Here is a 13,870-nt window from a genome sequence, read left to right as displayed (position 1 = left end):
AGATGGAGCTGCCGGGTAGAAAGAGAAGAGGTAGACCTCAGAGAAGGTTTATGGATGTAGTGAAGGTGGACATGGAGATGGTTGGTGTGAAAGTAGAGGAGGCAGTGGATAGGGCAAGATGGAGGCAGATGTTCCACTGTGGCGACCCCTAAAGGGAGCAGCCGAAAGAAGGAGAGAGAGATGAGGTTGTAAGAACATTACAGGACTCTCACCTGTTTCTATACATTTTTGTTTTATTGTCTCCTTCCATTGGCAAATCGTTTCACTTAGTTTTTAAGATATTAACCATGATTATTTTGCTCATTTTGATAAATAATGCTAAAGCAAGCAAGATGAGCTACCAATAATAATCATATATTCTTACATTTGCATTATGAGAAATGCAAGATATTCACTTCATTTGTTTTCACTTGCTAGGATAGCATTTTCAGTGCAAAACGTAAAATATTTTAAAATGTAAAAAACATTTTTGCAGTTACCTCTCACTTGTCTACTTCACTGTACAAACATTTGATTTGCCACCCATTCATTTGTGGTACAAAACAAGCTTATGATTACATTTAATCTGGATTGTTAACATTTAACGACAAGCGACCACTGAGGCACCCAAACAGCGGACATCTTACACAGAAAGGCCGAGGTTTGGTTTCCTGTGGGACTTGAGGTGGAGAAGACTGAGGACCCCTGCTTTAGATCACTGCCCATAGTCAAAGTTGAACATCATATCGGTGGTATCGAACATAAAAATGACAAAATGCACAAAAACAGTACACTAAAATTATTATAGACCTCCAGTTTTCCAATGTGACCTTATACTAAGCTAATCTAAGCATTCATGAAAGTCACATGGTACGTTGCTCCTGAGAACATTTAGAAGGAGAAATCCAGCAACGTCCAATGAAAGGCCCATGTCACGACTGCTTTTCCTCCAATACGACTGAAGTCACAGCAGTCTTCAATCTTCTGCTGAAACAGTGATGACTGCTCATGAAGACTTCATTCACAAACAGAAGTTAGTCCCCAAAAACAGCAGCACATCTCCATTATCATATATTGTCATATAAGTCCAGAGGTGGCGGTAATAACTAGCTTCATCTATTCAGTTACAAAACACTACAACTTGAGACAGCACTTTTTCCGGATCCTGATATCAAGCCACATGTATACCAGTTTGTCTTTAAAAAGAGCCTTTAAAAATGCTTGTAATTGAAACGTGACTTAGTATCTAAAAATAAGGCATCACACCCCGCATACTCACTGTACTACCCTACAATGAGAAACGCACAGCTACCAGCATCACTATGTTGGAGAACCATTTCAGACTAGATTTGTTAGTCTATGATGGCAAGGTGCCAGACATCTTACAGGTTTGATCTACTCTACATCTTTAGAAATGTGAGATGCAGCCTGTTGGCAGCTCCCGTAGAGAGAATGGGAAGAAAAAAAAAAGAAAAAAAAAACCACACACACACACACACACACACACACACACACACACACACACACACACACACACACACACACACACACACCACAACCATTGGATTATGCTGAAGATTTACATGTATATAGAGAAAACATGAATCGTGTTTCTTAGCTAATGTACACTGCTCAAAAAAGGGAACACTCAAATAACATCCTAGATCTGAATGAAATTCTCATTGAATACTTTGTTCTGTACAAAGTTGAATGTGCTGACAACAAAATCACACAAAAAAAACAAAAAAAAAAAAACAATGGAAATCAAATTTATTAACCAATGGAGGCCTAGATTTAGAGTCACACACAAAATGAGGCTCAGTATTGTGTGTGGCCTCCACGTGCCTGTATGACCTCCCTACCACGCCTGGGCATGCTCCTGATGAGGTGGCGGATGGTCTCCTGAGGGATCTCCTCCCAGACCTGGACTAAAGCATCCGCCAACTCCTGGACAGTCTGGTGCAACGTGACGTTGGTGGATGGAGCGAGACATGATGTCCCAGATGTGCTCAATCGGTTTCAGGTCTGGGGAACGGGCGGGCCAGTCCATAGCTTCAATGCCTTCATCTTGCAGGAACTGCTGACACACTCCAGCCACATGAGGTCTAGCATTGTCCTGCATTAGGAGGAACCCAGGGCCAACCGCACCAGCATATGGTCTTACAAGGGGTCTGAGGATCTCATCTCGGTATCTAATGGCAGTCAGGCTACCTCTGGCGAGCACATGGAGGGCTGTGCAGCCCTCCAAAGAAATGCCACCCCACACCATTACTGACCCACTGTCAAACCGGTCATGCTGAAGGATGTTACAGGCAGCAGATTGCTCTCCACGGAGTCTCCAGACTCGGTCACGTGCTCAGTGTGAACCTGCTTTCATCTGTGAAGAGCACAGGGCGCCAGTGACAAATTTGCCAATCCTGGTGTTCTCTGGCAAATGCAAAGCGTCCTGCACCGTGTTGGGCTGTGAGCACAACCCCCATCTGTGGGCATCAGGCCCTCATACCATCCTCATGGAGTCGGTGTCTAACCGTTTGTGCAGACACATGCATATTTGTGGCCTGCTGGAGGTCATTTTGCAGGGCTCTGGCAGTGCTCCTCCTGTTCCTCCTTGCACAAAGGCGGAGGTAGCGGTCCTGCTACTGGGTTGAGGCCTCCAGCCTCTGGACACTACGCTGACAGACACAGCAAACCTTCTTGCCACAGCTCGCATTGATGTGCCATCCTGGATGAGCTGCACTACCTGAGCCACTTGTGTGGGCTGTAGAGTCCGTCTCATGCTACCACGAGTGTGAAAGCACCACCAACATTCAAAAGTGACCAAAACATCACCCAGAAAGCATCGGTACTGAGAAGAGGTCTGTGGTCCCCACCTGCAGAACGACTCCTTTATTGAGTGTGTCTTGCTAATTGCCAATAATTTCCACCTGTTGTCTATTCCATTTGCACAACAGCTGTGAAATTGATTGTCAATCAGTGTTGCTTCCTAAGTGGACAGTTAGATTTCACAGAAGTTTGATTTACTTGGAGTTATATTGTGGTGTTTAAGTGTTTCCTTTATTTTTTTGAGCAGTGTATATTATGTACTGGTTTTAATACTTCTCTTTTTTGTAACCCCTTAGGATGGTATGTTCCATGGAGGGGGAGGGTATTAAGGCAGCAGTGCATGGGAGAAGGAGAACACTGCTTGGAGCAGAGGAGTTGTCTAGGTGGCAGGGCCTAGCAGGCAGGCTCGTAGACTAGGGGGGCAGTATAGAGGCTGGGAGAAGCCGGGTGACCGTTTTTTGCATTTCCTTTTGGCTTTGTTGTATTCTTTTTTGTAAACTTTAATAAACAGACAAGAATTGGTGGATCCTCACCTTTGCATCCCAGTCACAAATCAGATTAATTCTTTTTTCCACCCTCTACTTTTCAGTCCAGCATTTTTTGCTGATATCAGTTTGCTACTGACACCTGCTATCGTTCCTGTGCCATCACTATAGTTTAAATGGATTTGCGCTTTTATAGGTTTTTTTAAAATGTCACATTAATATGCTTTTATTTAAAACCAAATGTAAGGAAGGAAGCAAGCTACTCTTTACTCAGTTCTACAGGGCAATTCAAAAAGATTAATCTGACTTCAAAGCACTATATTTTTATAACCATGAGAAGCCTAGGAACCAACCACAATCCAATTGAAAGAAGGGGTCATAGTTTCTGACTGTTAGTGGAAGATTGTTCCCTTCAGTCTGAGAGATGAGACTCGCGTTCTGCGTTCTTCACTTCAATAAGAGTGAATCCGTCATAACTGTGTGATTTTCGTGATTTTCATGGGCAGTGAAGCTCCAACAGCTCAGTGGTCGTTGCTGGTTGAACAGCAATAGATGATCTCCGAAAACGCACTGAAAGAACCATGAGTGGAGCGACACTCGACATGCTCAATTCAGTATGGGATAAATTTGACTATGGCGTCGATGACAATACAGCTGGAGGAGATTCATATTGAGCACTTGTAGAATTACATAAACTATATGCTCAGAAAAAATTTTTTTTGATGATGATGCTGGATGTGCTAATTCCACTGCAGTTCTATAGGGAATTCAAAACTTGAGTTCTTGAACTGATATTTTTTCCCCTTCAATTTATTTGTTGCCATTTGTACTCGTAATTTTATTGACATATTTACATGAGTGCAGTTTTAGGCTCGTCTCCCCAGCTGTGAAATAAAGGGAAAGCTTAATTCATGCTTGATTTGTTCAGGCTCTCATTTTCCTAAGCTCAATTACAATGCGTCGTTTAAAGATGAGCTAAAGTTAATGCTACAGTAAAGCAGCACTCCTGGTAGAAAGAGTTGCCATCTATAGGCATTTTTAAGTATTTTATGTTCAACCAAACCAGTGTTTGCCAAGCCATTTCTTTGTATTAAAACGCTTTATTTATTTGTACTAAGTAGTTATCATTCCAGTACAGGTTTATAAATGCAGGCTCTCCAACCACATGTGACAAGTGCAGCCAAAATATCAATACTGAAAACCCATACAATGAAATAAAACCTTGGATTGTTTATTATGCAGTTATAGGTTTATTTCTGATCATTGTGAGGATTAAAAAAAAGTAGACAGTAGGTATTAAAACCTGGCCTCATGCCACAAATTGATGTTAGCAAGACAACAGGCAAAAGCAACAGTAAAAGGTTCACTGTTCCTGCCTAACTTTGTGCAGTTGAGATCGTTCCCTTTTACTGAATATGAAAAGCCTTTACGTTTCAGATATAACACACAATCTTAACAGTAACCTGAACAGTTCAGCGGAAGTGAGAACCCCTGTATGGACGCATCACCTTTACATTACATCAGAATCATTTTGGATTCTCAGCAGGTGGCTTCGAAGGTCAGTGTTAAACTGAAGTTCCCTCTGCTGGGGGGACAGGTTTATTATCATCAGGCTTCATGGCAGGGAAGAAAAGGACCTCCTGTACACAATTACAAGAGAATTAAGATGGTAATTCAGTAAAAAACATTCCACCTTTGCTACCATCTGTGTAGAGAAAGCAAGCAAACATTGCCGTCTTGCTATTCGACAAAAGAGACCCAAAAAAATAATAATAATAATCAAGATGCTTCAAAATTAATAATGAATGGGATGAAGTGGCATGAATAGGCAAAAAAAAATACTTGTTCCTTTTATTTTTATTACTGTTGGTGGTTGTTACTAGCAATTGTCATAAATATTATATCTGTCTGAATAGCAGTGAGTGGTGCATAACAGCTGAACTTTTTAATCACAACAACTTTTTGCTCAGTCCTAATCATTGAACAGTGTGACGAAGCATTTTAAAAACCACTTTATACCATATCTAACAGCATATGACGTCTTGCATCACACTGTAGAAATCCTGAATTACTATGTGTCTTGTTTGACACCTGAATTAGCAGCAAGTCACTTCACAAGATAACAGAATGTCTACCCTCCAGTCCTGAATAATCAGCCATAAGAAACTACATGAAAAATAGTTCTAAAAATATGATCCTGGTTGAATCTGATTTGAAAACCTAATACTACACAGTTGAGCAAATCATAATTCACAATAATGTGTTATGGTACAGAACTGTGCAAGTACCTTGATGTTGTTGGAGTCTGTGAGGAACATGGTGAGGCGGTCGATACCCATGCCCCAGCCTGCAGTAGGCGGAAGGCCATATTCTAATGCACTGCAGAAGGTTTCGTCTACAAACATAGCCTCATCATCACCTTCTGCCTTGGCCTAAAGGAGAACAGAGGATAAGTCTCATGTAAACCAATATCTGCATATATTGCCATCAACCTCCTACAGTTTCTAATGGATTTGAAACAACCTGAAATATTTCACCTTAGCCTGTTGTTCAAAGAGCTCTCGTTGCCTGATCGGGTCATTCAACTCAGTATAGGCATTGCAGATCTCTTTCTTCATGACAAAGAGCTCAAAGCGCTCAGTCAGCCCTTTCTGCGATCTGTGCCTGAGCAGAAACAGGTGGACAGCACAGAGAAAGCAATAACTTCTCAAGCAGATCATTTCCAATCACAGACAGTAGAAAGGAACAGCAAAATAGTTCTATAGACTGGCAGCTGAGGAACAACAAGCACCCACCATTTTGCCAGGGGGCTCATGATTTGAGGGTGGTCACAAATGAATGTTGGGTTGATGCACGTCACCTCCAGAAAGTCTCCCACCAACTGCAAGACAACAGTAGGTCAAAACATTGTGCTTCAATGAGAAAAACTACAAACACTGAACAATCTGTAAACTTTTGATTGAAATTTGTGTTTTTAAACATATGGGCTTATCTCTAGCAACCTACGTTCGGAGACTGAGCCAGCATGCAAAAGTATGACTGTGAGGACTTCATATAGAAACTAAAACTTCTGTTACAACTGTCTACTAAGCAGGGAATTACCTTATCTAGCAGACGAGCGGTCGTCCTGGGAGGTGGACATTCCACTCCTTTCTGGACACAGAGATCGTCAAAGAATTTGCGAGTTTCTGCATTAAAAAAAAAAAAGCAACATTAAGGTGTGGTGACTTACCTCAATCATTCCATATAAAACTGCTACAAACCGACTTATTTTGCTATCTAATCAGAGTTGCCTATAGTACCCAACGTTAAACTGGACTACAAGGTATGCTTTTATAAGATCTTTGGCTAGTATAGCATGTATTTTAGTTTTACCATTAGAATCATATGTTTCAGGGGCTGGAAACTTCACACCCATCTCTTTTTCTAGGTCGTGAGTCATGCTTATTCTTCTGAAAGGTGGAGTGAAATCAACTTCATAGGCCTGTCCCTCTGGCCCATCAGGGTGATAAGTCACCTTGTAGCCTCCAGTGATTTGCTTCACCATTCCTAAGAGAGAGGAAGAAAACATTTAGTTCTTAAAATGTAAAGCACATTTACTTCACTGCTTTTTGAATATTGTATATAACAATTTTTACAAAAATTTGAGCATTCCAACATAAAACTAGCTTTCCACGTTATTAGCCTTGGTATATATTATGCCATAGCACAGCATTGCATCCCGCAGCCTCACCAGTTCGACAAAACTCAGGATTTTCTATCCTTTTTGTGTTTTTGTCCATGAATGTTCTCACTACAATACCCAATACCCATTGTGTACGCATTGAACAACTACTGAAATCCACCGATATTGAAGCTGATGAACACAGAAGTGATATTCTGTTTCCTAGCAGTAACACTGGCTATGTGGCATCCTTATGCATTATCAAGGTGTGAGCATGTGGGGACGAGTGGGAGATTCTGGAGACGGGTTCACCACAGTGAGTTGAACACAGCCTTATGAGTTCCAATTCCCAGGTGTATTTAATCGTGGGTTCCAGCATACACGAGCAAACCACCAACAATTAGACCAAAAACAAGAAAAAAAAAAAACTATAAAAACAGAACAAACATATAAAAAGTACTCAAGTCCGTAAAGACTTATATGCAGCACTTCCTGAACTGAGACTGGCTAACAGCAGCCAGCAAGTCTAGCCACGAAGTTATCTAGGCCAAACACAGGAAGACAGACTCACATCAAGATTGATCAACCAACAACCCCATTTCCTCCAACAGGAAACCCTCTTAAACCGGTAGCCCCACCCCCAATTAAGCTGGGCCGTACCATTACTACCGGCAGGGGTTACATAAAAACACAAACATGACATACACACACTACTGCAGTAACAAAAGATACAGACATGTCATATTGCTTTAGAGCACTTATCTCCTAAGAATAATTAATTATATGTCCATCAATTTTAATATGTCTCCACCCTTCGGGCATTTCAGGAACTGTAACCCCCCTCCCCCCCTTTAGTAGGCCGAGGGCCCTTCGGCTACTACAAGAGAAGGAGCTGGCTTGGCCGCCAGTCCCCCTGGAAATCCCAAAGGAGCATGCAAGTATAACATTGTATATAATTTAAATGTCTCTAGAATCTGTCGGTGATGAACCAGGGCTACTGGCATCATCACACAAGGTAGCAGGGAAAATTTTCAAACAGCATGCAATCAAGCAGTTTTTGAGAAGTTCCTCACACCTTCAATATATATTACCTGTAGGGGGGTTTCCTGAGTCCTTAAGCCCTATATTACCTGTAGGGGGTTTCCTGAGTCCTTAATAATCTCAGGTTTATTACATATAAAGGCTTATTACTCAGTTTAAAAAAAAAAAAAAAGAGACTTCAATGCAATAGGTCAAGCTATTCTTAGGCTATAGAAGTATGTTTAAAAAAAAAAACAAAAAAAAAAAACACAACAACAGGTCCCAGCCGTTTAAGGGGTTAAACAGAAAAAAAGGACAGTAGGCATGTTTTCAACCAACCACATTGTTTGTTGCTGTTTAATCACTTCCATTTTGGTCAGAGTGTCCTATTCACTATTCTAATAATGTTGAAAAACGGCAAAGTATGTTAAATGGAAGCAACAATATTCAAAGAAGACCTATTGAAATAATATTTTGAGTAGAACAAGTACTCTATATGAACAACTATATTTTAAAGCTTACCAAAAACAATTCTATGTATAAAAAGGTGGGTTTTAACTAATTGGAAAATCAACTGCTCGTTAAAATTGGTACCAATTGTAAGTAAACAGGAATATTTGATTTCTTATTTCAGTGACATGCAATTCACCTCTTTCAGAACATGAGCTATCCTTTGGGTTTTATGGACCCAGAAATGTGTAGCAGTTACCAACATATTTTACTCAATATAACAGCAAGATAAAAACCTCGATCACCATGAGCTCAAACTCATTACTGTTTTTATCCCTAGACCACTGTGTCATTTCAGCATGATACAAATGTTATTTAAAGGAAGAGTATGTGTGTTGGGGCAGGAGGACAAACCTGAAAGAAGCTTCTCCGTCATCTCCATCAGGTCATGATAGTCAGCATAGGCCATATAAAACTCACAGGTGGTGAACTCCGGGTTGTGGGTGAGGTCAATGCCTTCATTTCGAAACTGACGACCAATCTCATAAACACGGTCAATTCCTCCAACCACCAGCATCTAAAGAGACAAACATGCATCATGAGTGTCATTCCAGTTGCCTGGAATGATCACAAATTCTTCAATACTCCATACGCAGCATGCTACTGTACCTTATGGTAAAGCTCTGGGGCAATCCTCATGTAAAGGTTCATATCAAGTTCATTGTGGTAGGTGACAAAAGGTCGAGCTACTGCTCCTCCAGGAATCAAGTTCATCATTGGAGTCTCAACCTATGGCACACAAATACACAGCAAATGTTTACAGAGCAATCCATCCACTGCCGTTTTACATTATTACTGCTTTTTGTCCAGCAGAGTGTAGACTTACCTCAAGGAAACCAAGCTGGTCCAAGAAACTGCGCAGGTAAGTAATGATCTTGGACCGGGTCACGAACTTCTGTCTCACAAAGTCATTGAGAATCAAGTCCAAGTATCGCTGACGATACCGTGTTTCCTGCCACAGACATGCACAAAGATTACTGAACACAGCCCACATTCAAAATCATTAATGACAATGCACCTCTTTCATCCCTGAAAATATTAACTGAGATCAAATACATCCTCCTTTAAAAGGTTTCTCAAGACAGGCCTGCAATCAGCTGAAACTGCAAAACGTAGCACAGTTCCACTTTATTAATGGATTTCCAGAACTAACCTTGTCTTTCAGGCCAAAGTGGAGGTGGGGAAGCATGTGCAGACATGGAGACAGTAGGGTCATCTCAATTGGTATGATACTCAATTCACCCTTCTTGGTCTTCCCAGGGTTACCACGAACACCGATAATGTCTCCACGGCGCAATTTATTGTTGATGTGAACAAAGTCTTCCTCTGATTTGTAATTCCTGAGAGAGGCAGCAGAGGGAGACACTTGCATGTGATGCAGATTTTACATGCTTGGAAATGGCAAAAAGACAACAGAAGACAACTGAAAAAAAAATCCTTGTGTTACAGTAGCAAACCATGAGCAGTCTTCAGTCCAGGCCATAAATGATGACTCTTAAAAACGCACCAATATTTTAGTCATTAGGCTTTTTCTTAAGGTTTAGAAGGCCTCGAGGATTCTTCACTGCTTATGTACATTACCTAACCAAATTACATTCAAAGCAAACATTTTGGCTCTATTCTTGTCAGTCTTAAGTCTGATGTAAAACGTATGAACACTTATGTAGCAAGACTTTATTCCAAATCATTCTGACCCATTATACTGGTCCAACTGTCATGAAAATACAATAAAATGGTATCCTGATGTGTTTTCCTGTGAAAAGTATCAGGGAAATGACAGGGTATTATTTACCATAGTGATGATTTGCTCATTTTACAATAGTGCAGTGGAGTGCATAAAGGCAGACCTGGAATTTGCCATGACTTGCAGCTTAACCCCCTCTCCTCGCAGATCATAGAAGAGTAATTTGGCACCGGAGGCCCTCTTAGCATGGACACGACCTGATAAGCAATTAGAGTTTTATAAAAGTTAAAAGATTTCACACAGAGCTCAGAGAGAACCAAAACAAGCTGCCAAAATTCTAGGTAAAACCTTCAAACCACATACCTGCCACTGTGAGCACAACATCTGTTAACTGGTCCCCCGGTTGAAGGTGATTGTATTTTTCGATGAAGTCAGTAAGCGACAAGTCCACATGAAACTTGTGAGGATAGGGGTCTTCTGCAGTTCCCTTCAGAGCCTGAATGGCCTGCGTGCGTATCTTGAAGTATTGCTACAGCGACAGAGGTGTATTAGATTACAGACAGTTAAAACAAAAGTGTTATTTACGCAACCACGAGACCAAAACATGACTTACATTGGGGTCCAAGGATTCCTCATCAGCCGCATATGCATTCTGCTGAGGCGTGTCATTGGTCTCCTTATTCTGCTGCACCTGGTCTTTAACTTTAGCTTCTTTATCAGCAGCTTTCTTCTCCGCTTTCATGCGCCTCTTCAACTCACTGAAACCACAAAAGGAACAAGCTGTGTGACTGGCGGTCTTGTAATCTTAAAGAAACACTGCTGACAACGTAAAACACAAAGCATTCATTTCTGCGGTGACAAAAGGTTGGTTGTTTATTCGCATTAGATATAAACACCACCAACCTTTTGTCACCTCTCCAGCGACATCCTTGAATAAGCAAAGGCACGGTGTGCTGACAGCGGGGAACAAACGTCTGAGCCCGCAGCCCAATGGTATGGCACACCTGCTGCCCGGCTGTTTTGACCAGGGTCAACATGCTGAGTGGTTCCTATTTTTAATTAACCAAGAAAACGCAGAGGTCACATTCAAGCCAGGCCTCAGGCCATTCACTTTCAAACATCACTGTTAAGAGGGCCGACATGAGCAGAAGATTCTTCATCAGATGTGTGTTGTGCTGGACTGAGTGGATCAGACAGCAGTGCTGCTGGACTTTTTAAATACTTCAGTGTCACTGGTGGACTGAGAATAGTCCACCAACCAAAAACATCCAGCTGACAGCGTCCTGTGACCACGGATTAGGACTAGAGGATGACCAACACAAACTGTGCAGCGGCAGAGGAGCTATTGTCTCAGATGTTACATCTACAAACCCTAACCCTATTTACATCGCTACTGCCTGAAAACAGTTCTTGTGTGTGATACGTAGCTCTTAAGACCTTCTCAGCGTCTCTCTTCCTGTTAGAAAACCCGAAAAGAGACTGCAAATTCAAACAGGAAAGAGAAAAAGTCCCCAAACTAACTAACCTAGCGCTCCGCTTCCTGCTGTGGTTAGCTGAAACCGTCAACCATGCAAACTGACACTTAAACCCATCCACTAACTTTATACTGACGTGAAATATTGGGTTTTCATCGTGGCGGATCGACGAACAAAGCTCAGCTTACGTTTACAACCAAACTGGTTAATTTACCTCACACCACAGCTGGATAGCACAGCAAACTAAGCTAAGCTAAACTACGCAACCACGTTGCTTCCGACCTGCTGCTTAAACCGAAAGTAGTTCTTTCCGAGGCGGAGAAGCTCCAGCTTACTGCTCGGCCAAATTTCACCTCGAATCCGTTTAAGCGACAAGGTGAACGTCATGTCACCCCGAATGTAACGGCTTGTACAATTCGCCTACTTTTTACTGAGTTTCTCTCCATCCACAGCCGCGTCTGCCATCTTCTCCGCTCTCTGCTTTAACCCACAGCAGCAGGACGACGCCGACGTTCAGCGACAAGCAAGCGGCAGAGCCGTTAATGAGGAGCCTGCCCACTTCCTTCAAAAACAGGCCTACTGAACAGCAGAGGGCGCCCGCGAGCGAATCCTCAATGAATGGGAGTGAATGGAGCTCAACGGCTAAAAACGAACAGTTAAAGTAGTTTCTAATCGTTTGACCAGAACGTTTCTTTAATTTTAGAAAGCAGAAGGATGTATTTCACTAAAAAAACAAAATAAATCTTACCGATATATTTTCCTTTTTTCTACAGCAAACGGGTTTTTGGCAGCAGGAGGCGGGCATTACTGCTAGAGCGTGATGATTGGTTGGCGAGCGGAGCAGCTCATTGGCTGTTCGCGTTCACTGACGTCATGGGCACATATGAGGTACGGTTTTAACTCCTATAACTCGAATTTAAAAGCTCTTAAAATATAACCACGGTGTTAAAATGTTTTATGCTGCTCTGTGTCCAGGAATTGATTGCATTCTTTTACATTAAAAATGTCTAAGCCTTTATAAACTATGACTTTGCTCAAATGCTATATGTCAACCCATTCATTTTGGACTCGCTCTGGAGCGCCCTCTAGCGTTTGAGAAAACCCCGAGTGGGAGTGGGAGTGGGAATGCTCTCTACAAGTTCTCTGGCAGCGTTAAAGCTGGCGTACAAAAACAACAGAGCTGTCAAAGGAAAAGTCTCCTCGCCAAAAAAAAAATCCCACAGAGACGTGATTTATTTATTTGTATACTTTTGTAGAGCAATTACAACAACATACTACAACACCTCAGTGTCGCTGCTGGACATAGAATAGTCCACCAACCAAAAATATCCAGCCTACAGCGTCCTGTGACCACTGATGAAGGATTAGAGGATGACCATGTGCAGCAGCAGATGAGCTATCGTCTCTGACTTCACACCCACAAGGTGGACTGACAAGGTACGATTGTCTAATAGAGTGGACAGTCAGTGGACACCGTGTTTAAAAACTCCAGCAGTCCCGCTGTGTCTGATCCACTCGCACCACCACCACGTCAGTGTTAATGCAGTGCTGAGAATGACCCACCACCCAAATAATACCTGCTCTGTGAGGGTCCATGGGGGTCCTGACCACTGAAGAACAGGGTAAAAGTGGGTAACAAAGTATGAGAGAAACAGATGGACTACAGTCTGTAACTATAGGGGGGGGGGGGGGGGGACAACCCAAATTATGAGCAACCCAAATTATGAAAAAAAAATGAGCACTTCATTTTTGCTTGCAGTCTCCTGTGAATTAGTATGGAATAAATGGACCAAAGTGGAGCAGAAAGGGAAAAAGCGGCATGAGATTCTGGACTTGCTGAAGTTCCTCACTGAATTACTGTCAAAATTTATGGAGAATTTAGTCGAGCACTATTCAGTAAAGTTAGCAAATCTTATGTCTTAACTATAACAAGGAACATTTTTGTGGGGATTAGTTTTGATGGTGTATTTCTGTTTCCTTCAGAATGACTGCATTGAAACCACAATAGAGCACTTTGCACACACCTGAATGGAGACTGCACCACCATTGGGTGGTACAACTGACCTTTTTAGACAACGTCATTAATGTTTAACTCTTGTATTTTTGCACTGCACAGAGATTATCGCTGTCGTCGGATCAAAACCTCATATCTCCAAAATGGAGACTTTACAGGAGAAGGAAAAAACCATACTGTACTTTTAATGTAAGTCAATGGAACCAGACATTTTAC

At 41.8% G+C, this 13,870-nt stretch overlaps 1 protein-coding gene across 2 annotated transcripts; it reads right to left on the bottom strand.

The window, feature by feature from the left end:
- Positions 1–4,367: 4,367 nt before the first annotated feature.
- kars1 (lysyl-tRNA synthetase 1) lies at positions 4,368–12,209 on the bottom strand. Of its 2 annotated transcripts, XM_017707300.2 has the most exons (15): positions 12,065–12,170; positions 11,069–11,214; positions 10,779–10,923; positions 10,529–10,694; positions 10,329–10,422; positions 9,635–9,821; positions 9,308–9,433; positions 9,091–9,210; positions 8,836–8,998; positions 6,663–6,836; positions 6,390–6,475; positions 6,083–6,168; positions 5,825–5,951; positions 5,576–5,719; positions 4,368–4,927 (listed from the first exon to the last, which is right to left on the bottom strand). In XM_017707300.2, exons 2-15 carry the CDS (start codon positions 11,200–11,202, stop codon positions 4,853–4,855), a joined length of 1,827 nt encoding a protein of 608 aa, XP_017562789.1. In that variant the 5' UTR covers positions 11,203–11,214; positions 12,065–12,170; the 3' UTR covers positions 4,368–4,852. The 2 variants fall into 2 exon arrangements, with proteins under 2 accessions (XP_017562789.1, XP_017562790.1); XM_017707301.2 differs by lacking the exon at positions 11,069–11,214 and having other exon boundaries at positions 12,065–12,209.
- Positions 12,210–13,870: the final 1,661 nt, after the last annotated feature.

The sequence above is a fragment of the Pygocentrus nattereri genome, chromosome 15 (genome assembly GCF_015220715.1).
Source record: "Pygocentrus nattereri isolate fPygNat1 chromosome 15, fPygNat1.pri, whole genome shotgun sequence".
Taxonomy (NCBI): domain Eukaryota; kingdom Metazoa; phylum Chordata; class Actinopteri; order Characiformes; family Serrasalmidae; genus Pygocentrus; species Pygocentrus nattereri.
The sequence above is the reverse complement of the archived record's forward strand: the minus strand, read 5'-3'. Positions and strand labels throughout refer to the sequence as shown.

Excerpts from the sequence above, each read along its gene's own strand:
- kars1 (XM_017707300.2), bottom strand. The coding sequence starts at position 11,202 with ATGTTGACCCTGGTCAAAACAGCCGGGCAGCAGGTGTGCCATACCATT. Across the intron at positions 5,952-6,082 it reads ATGAGCCCCCTGGCAAAATG|GCACAGATCGCAGAAAGGGC; the intron begins GTGGGTGCTTGT and ends GTTTCTGCTCAG. Across the intron at positions 4,928-5,575 it reads CAGACTCCAACAACATCAAG|GAGGTCCTTTTCTTCCCTGC; the intron begins GTACTTGCACAG and ends AATTGTGTACAG.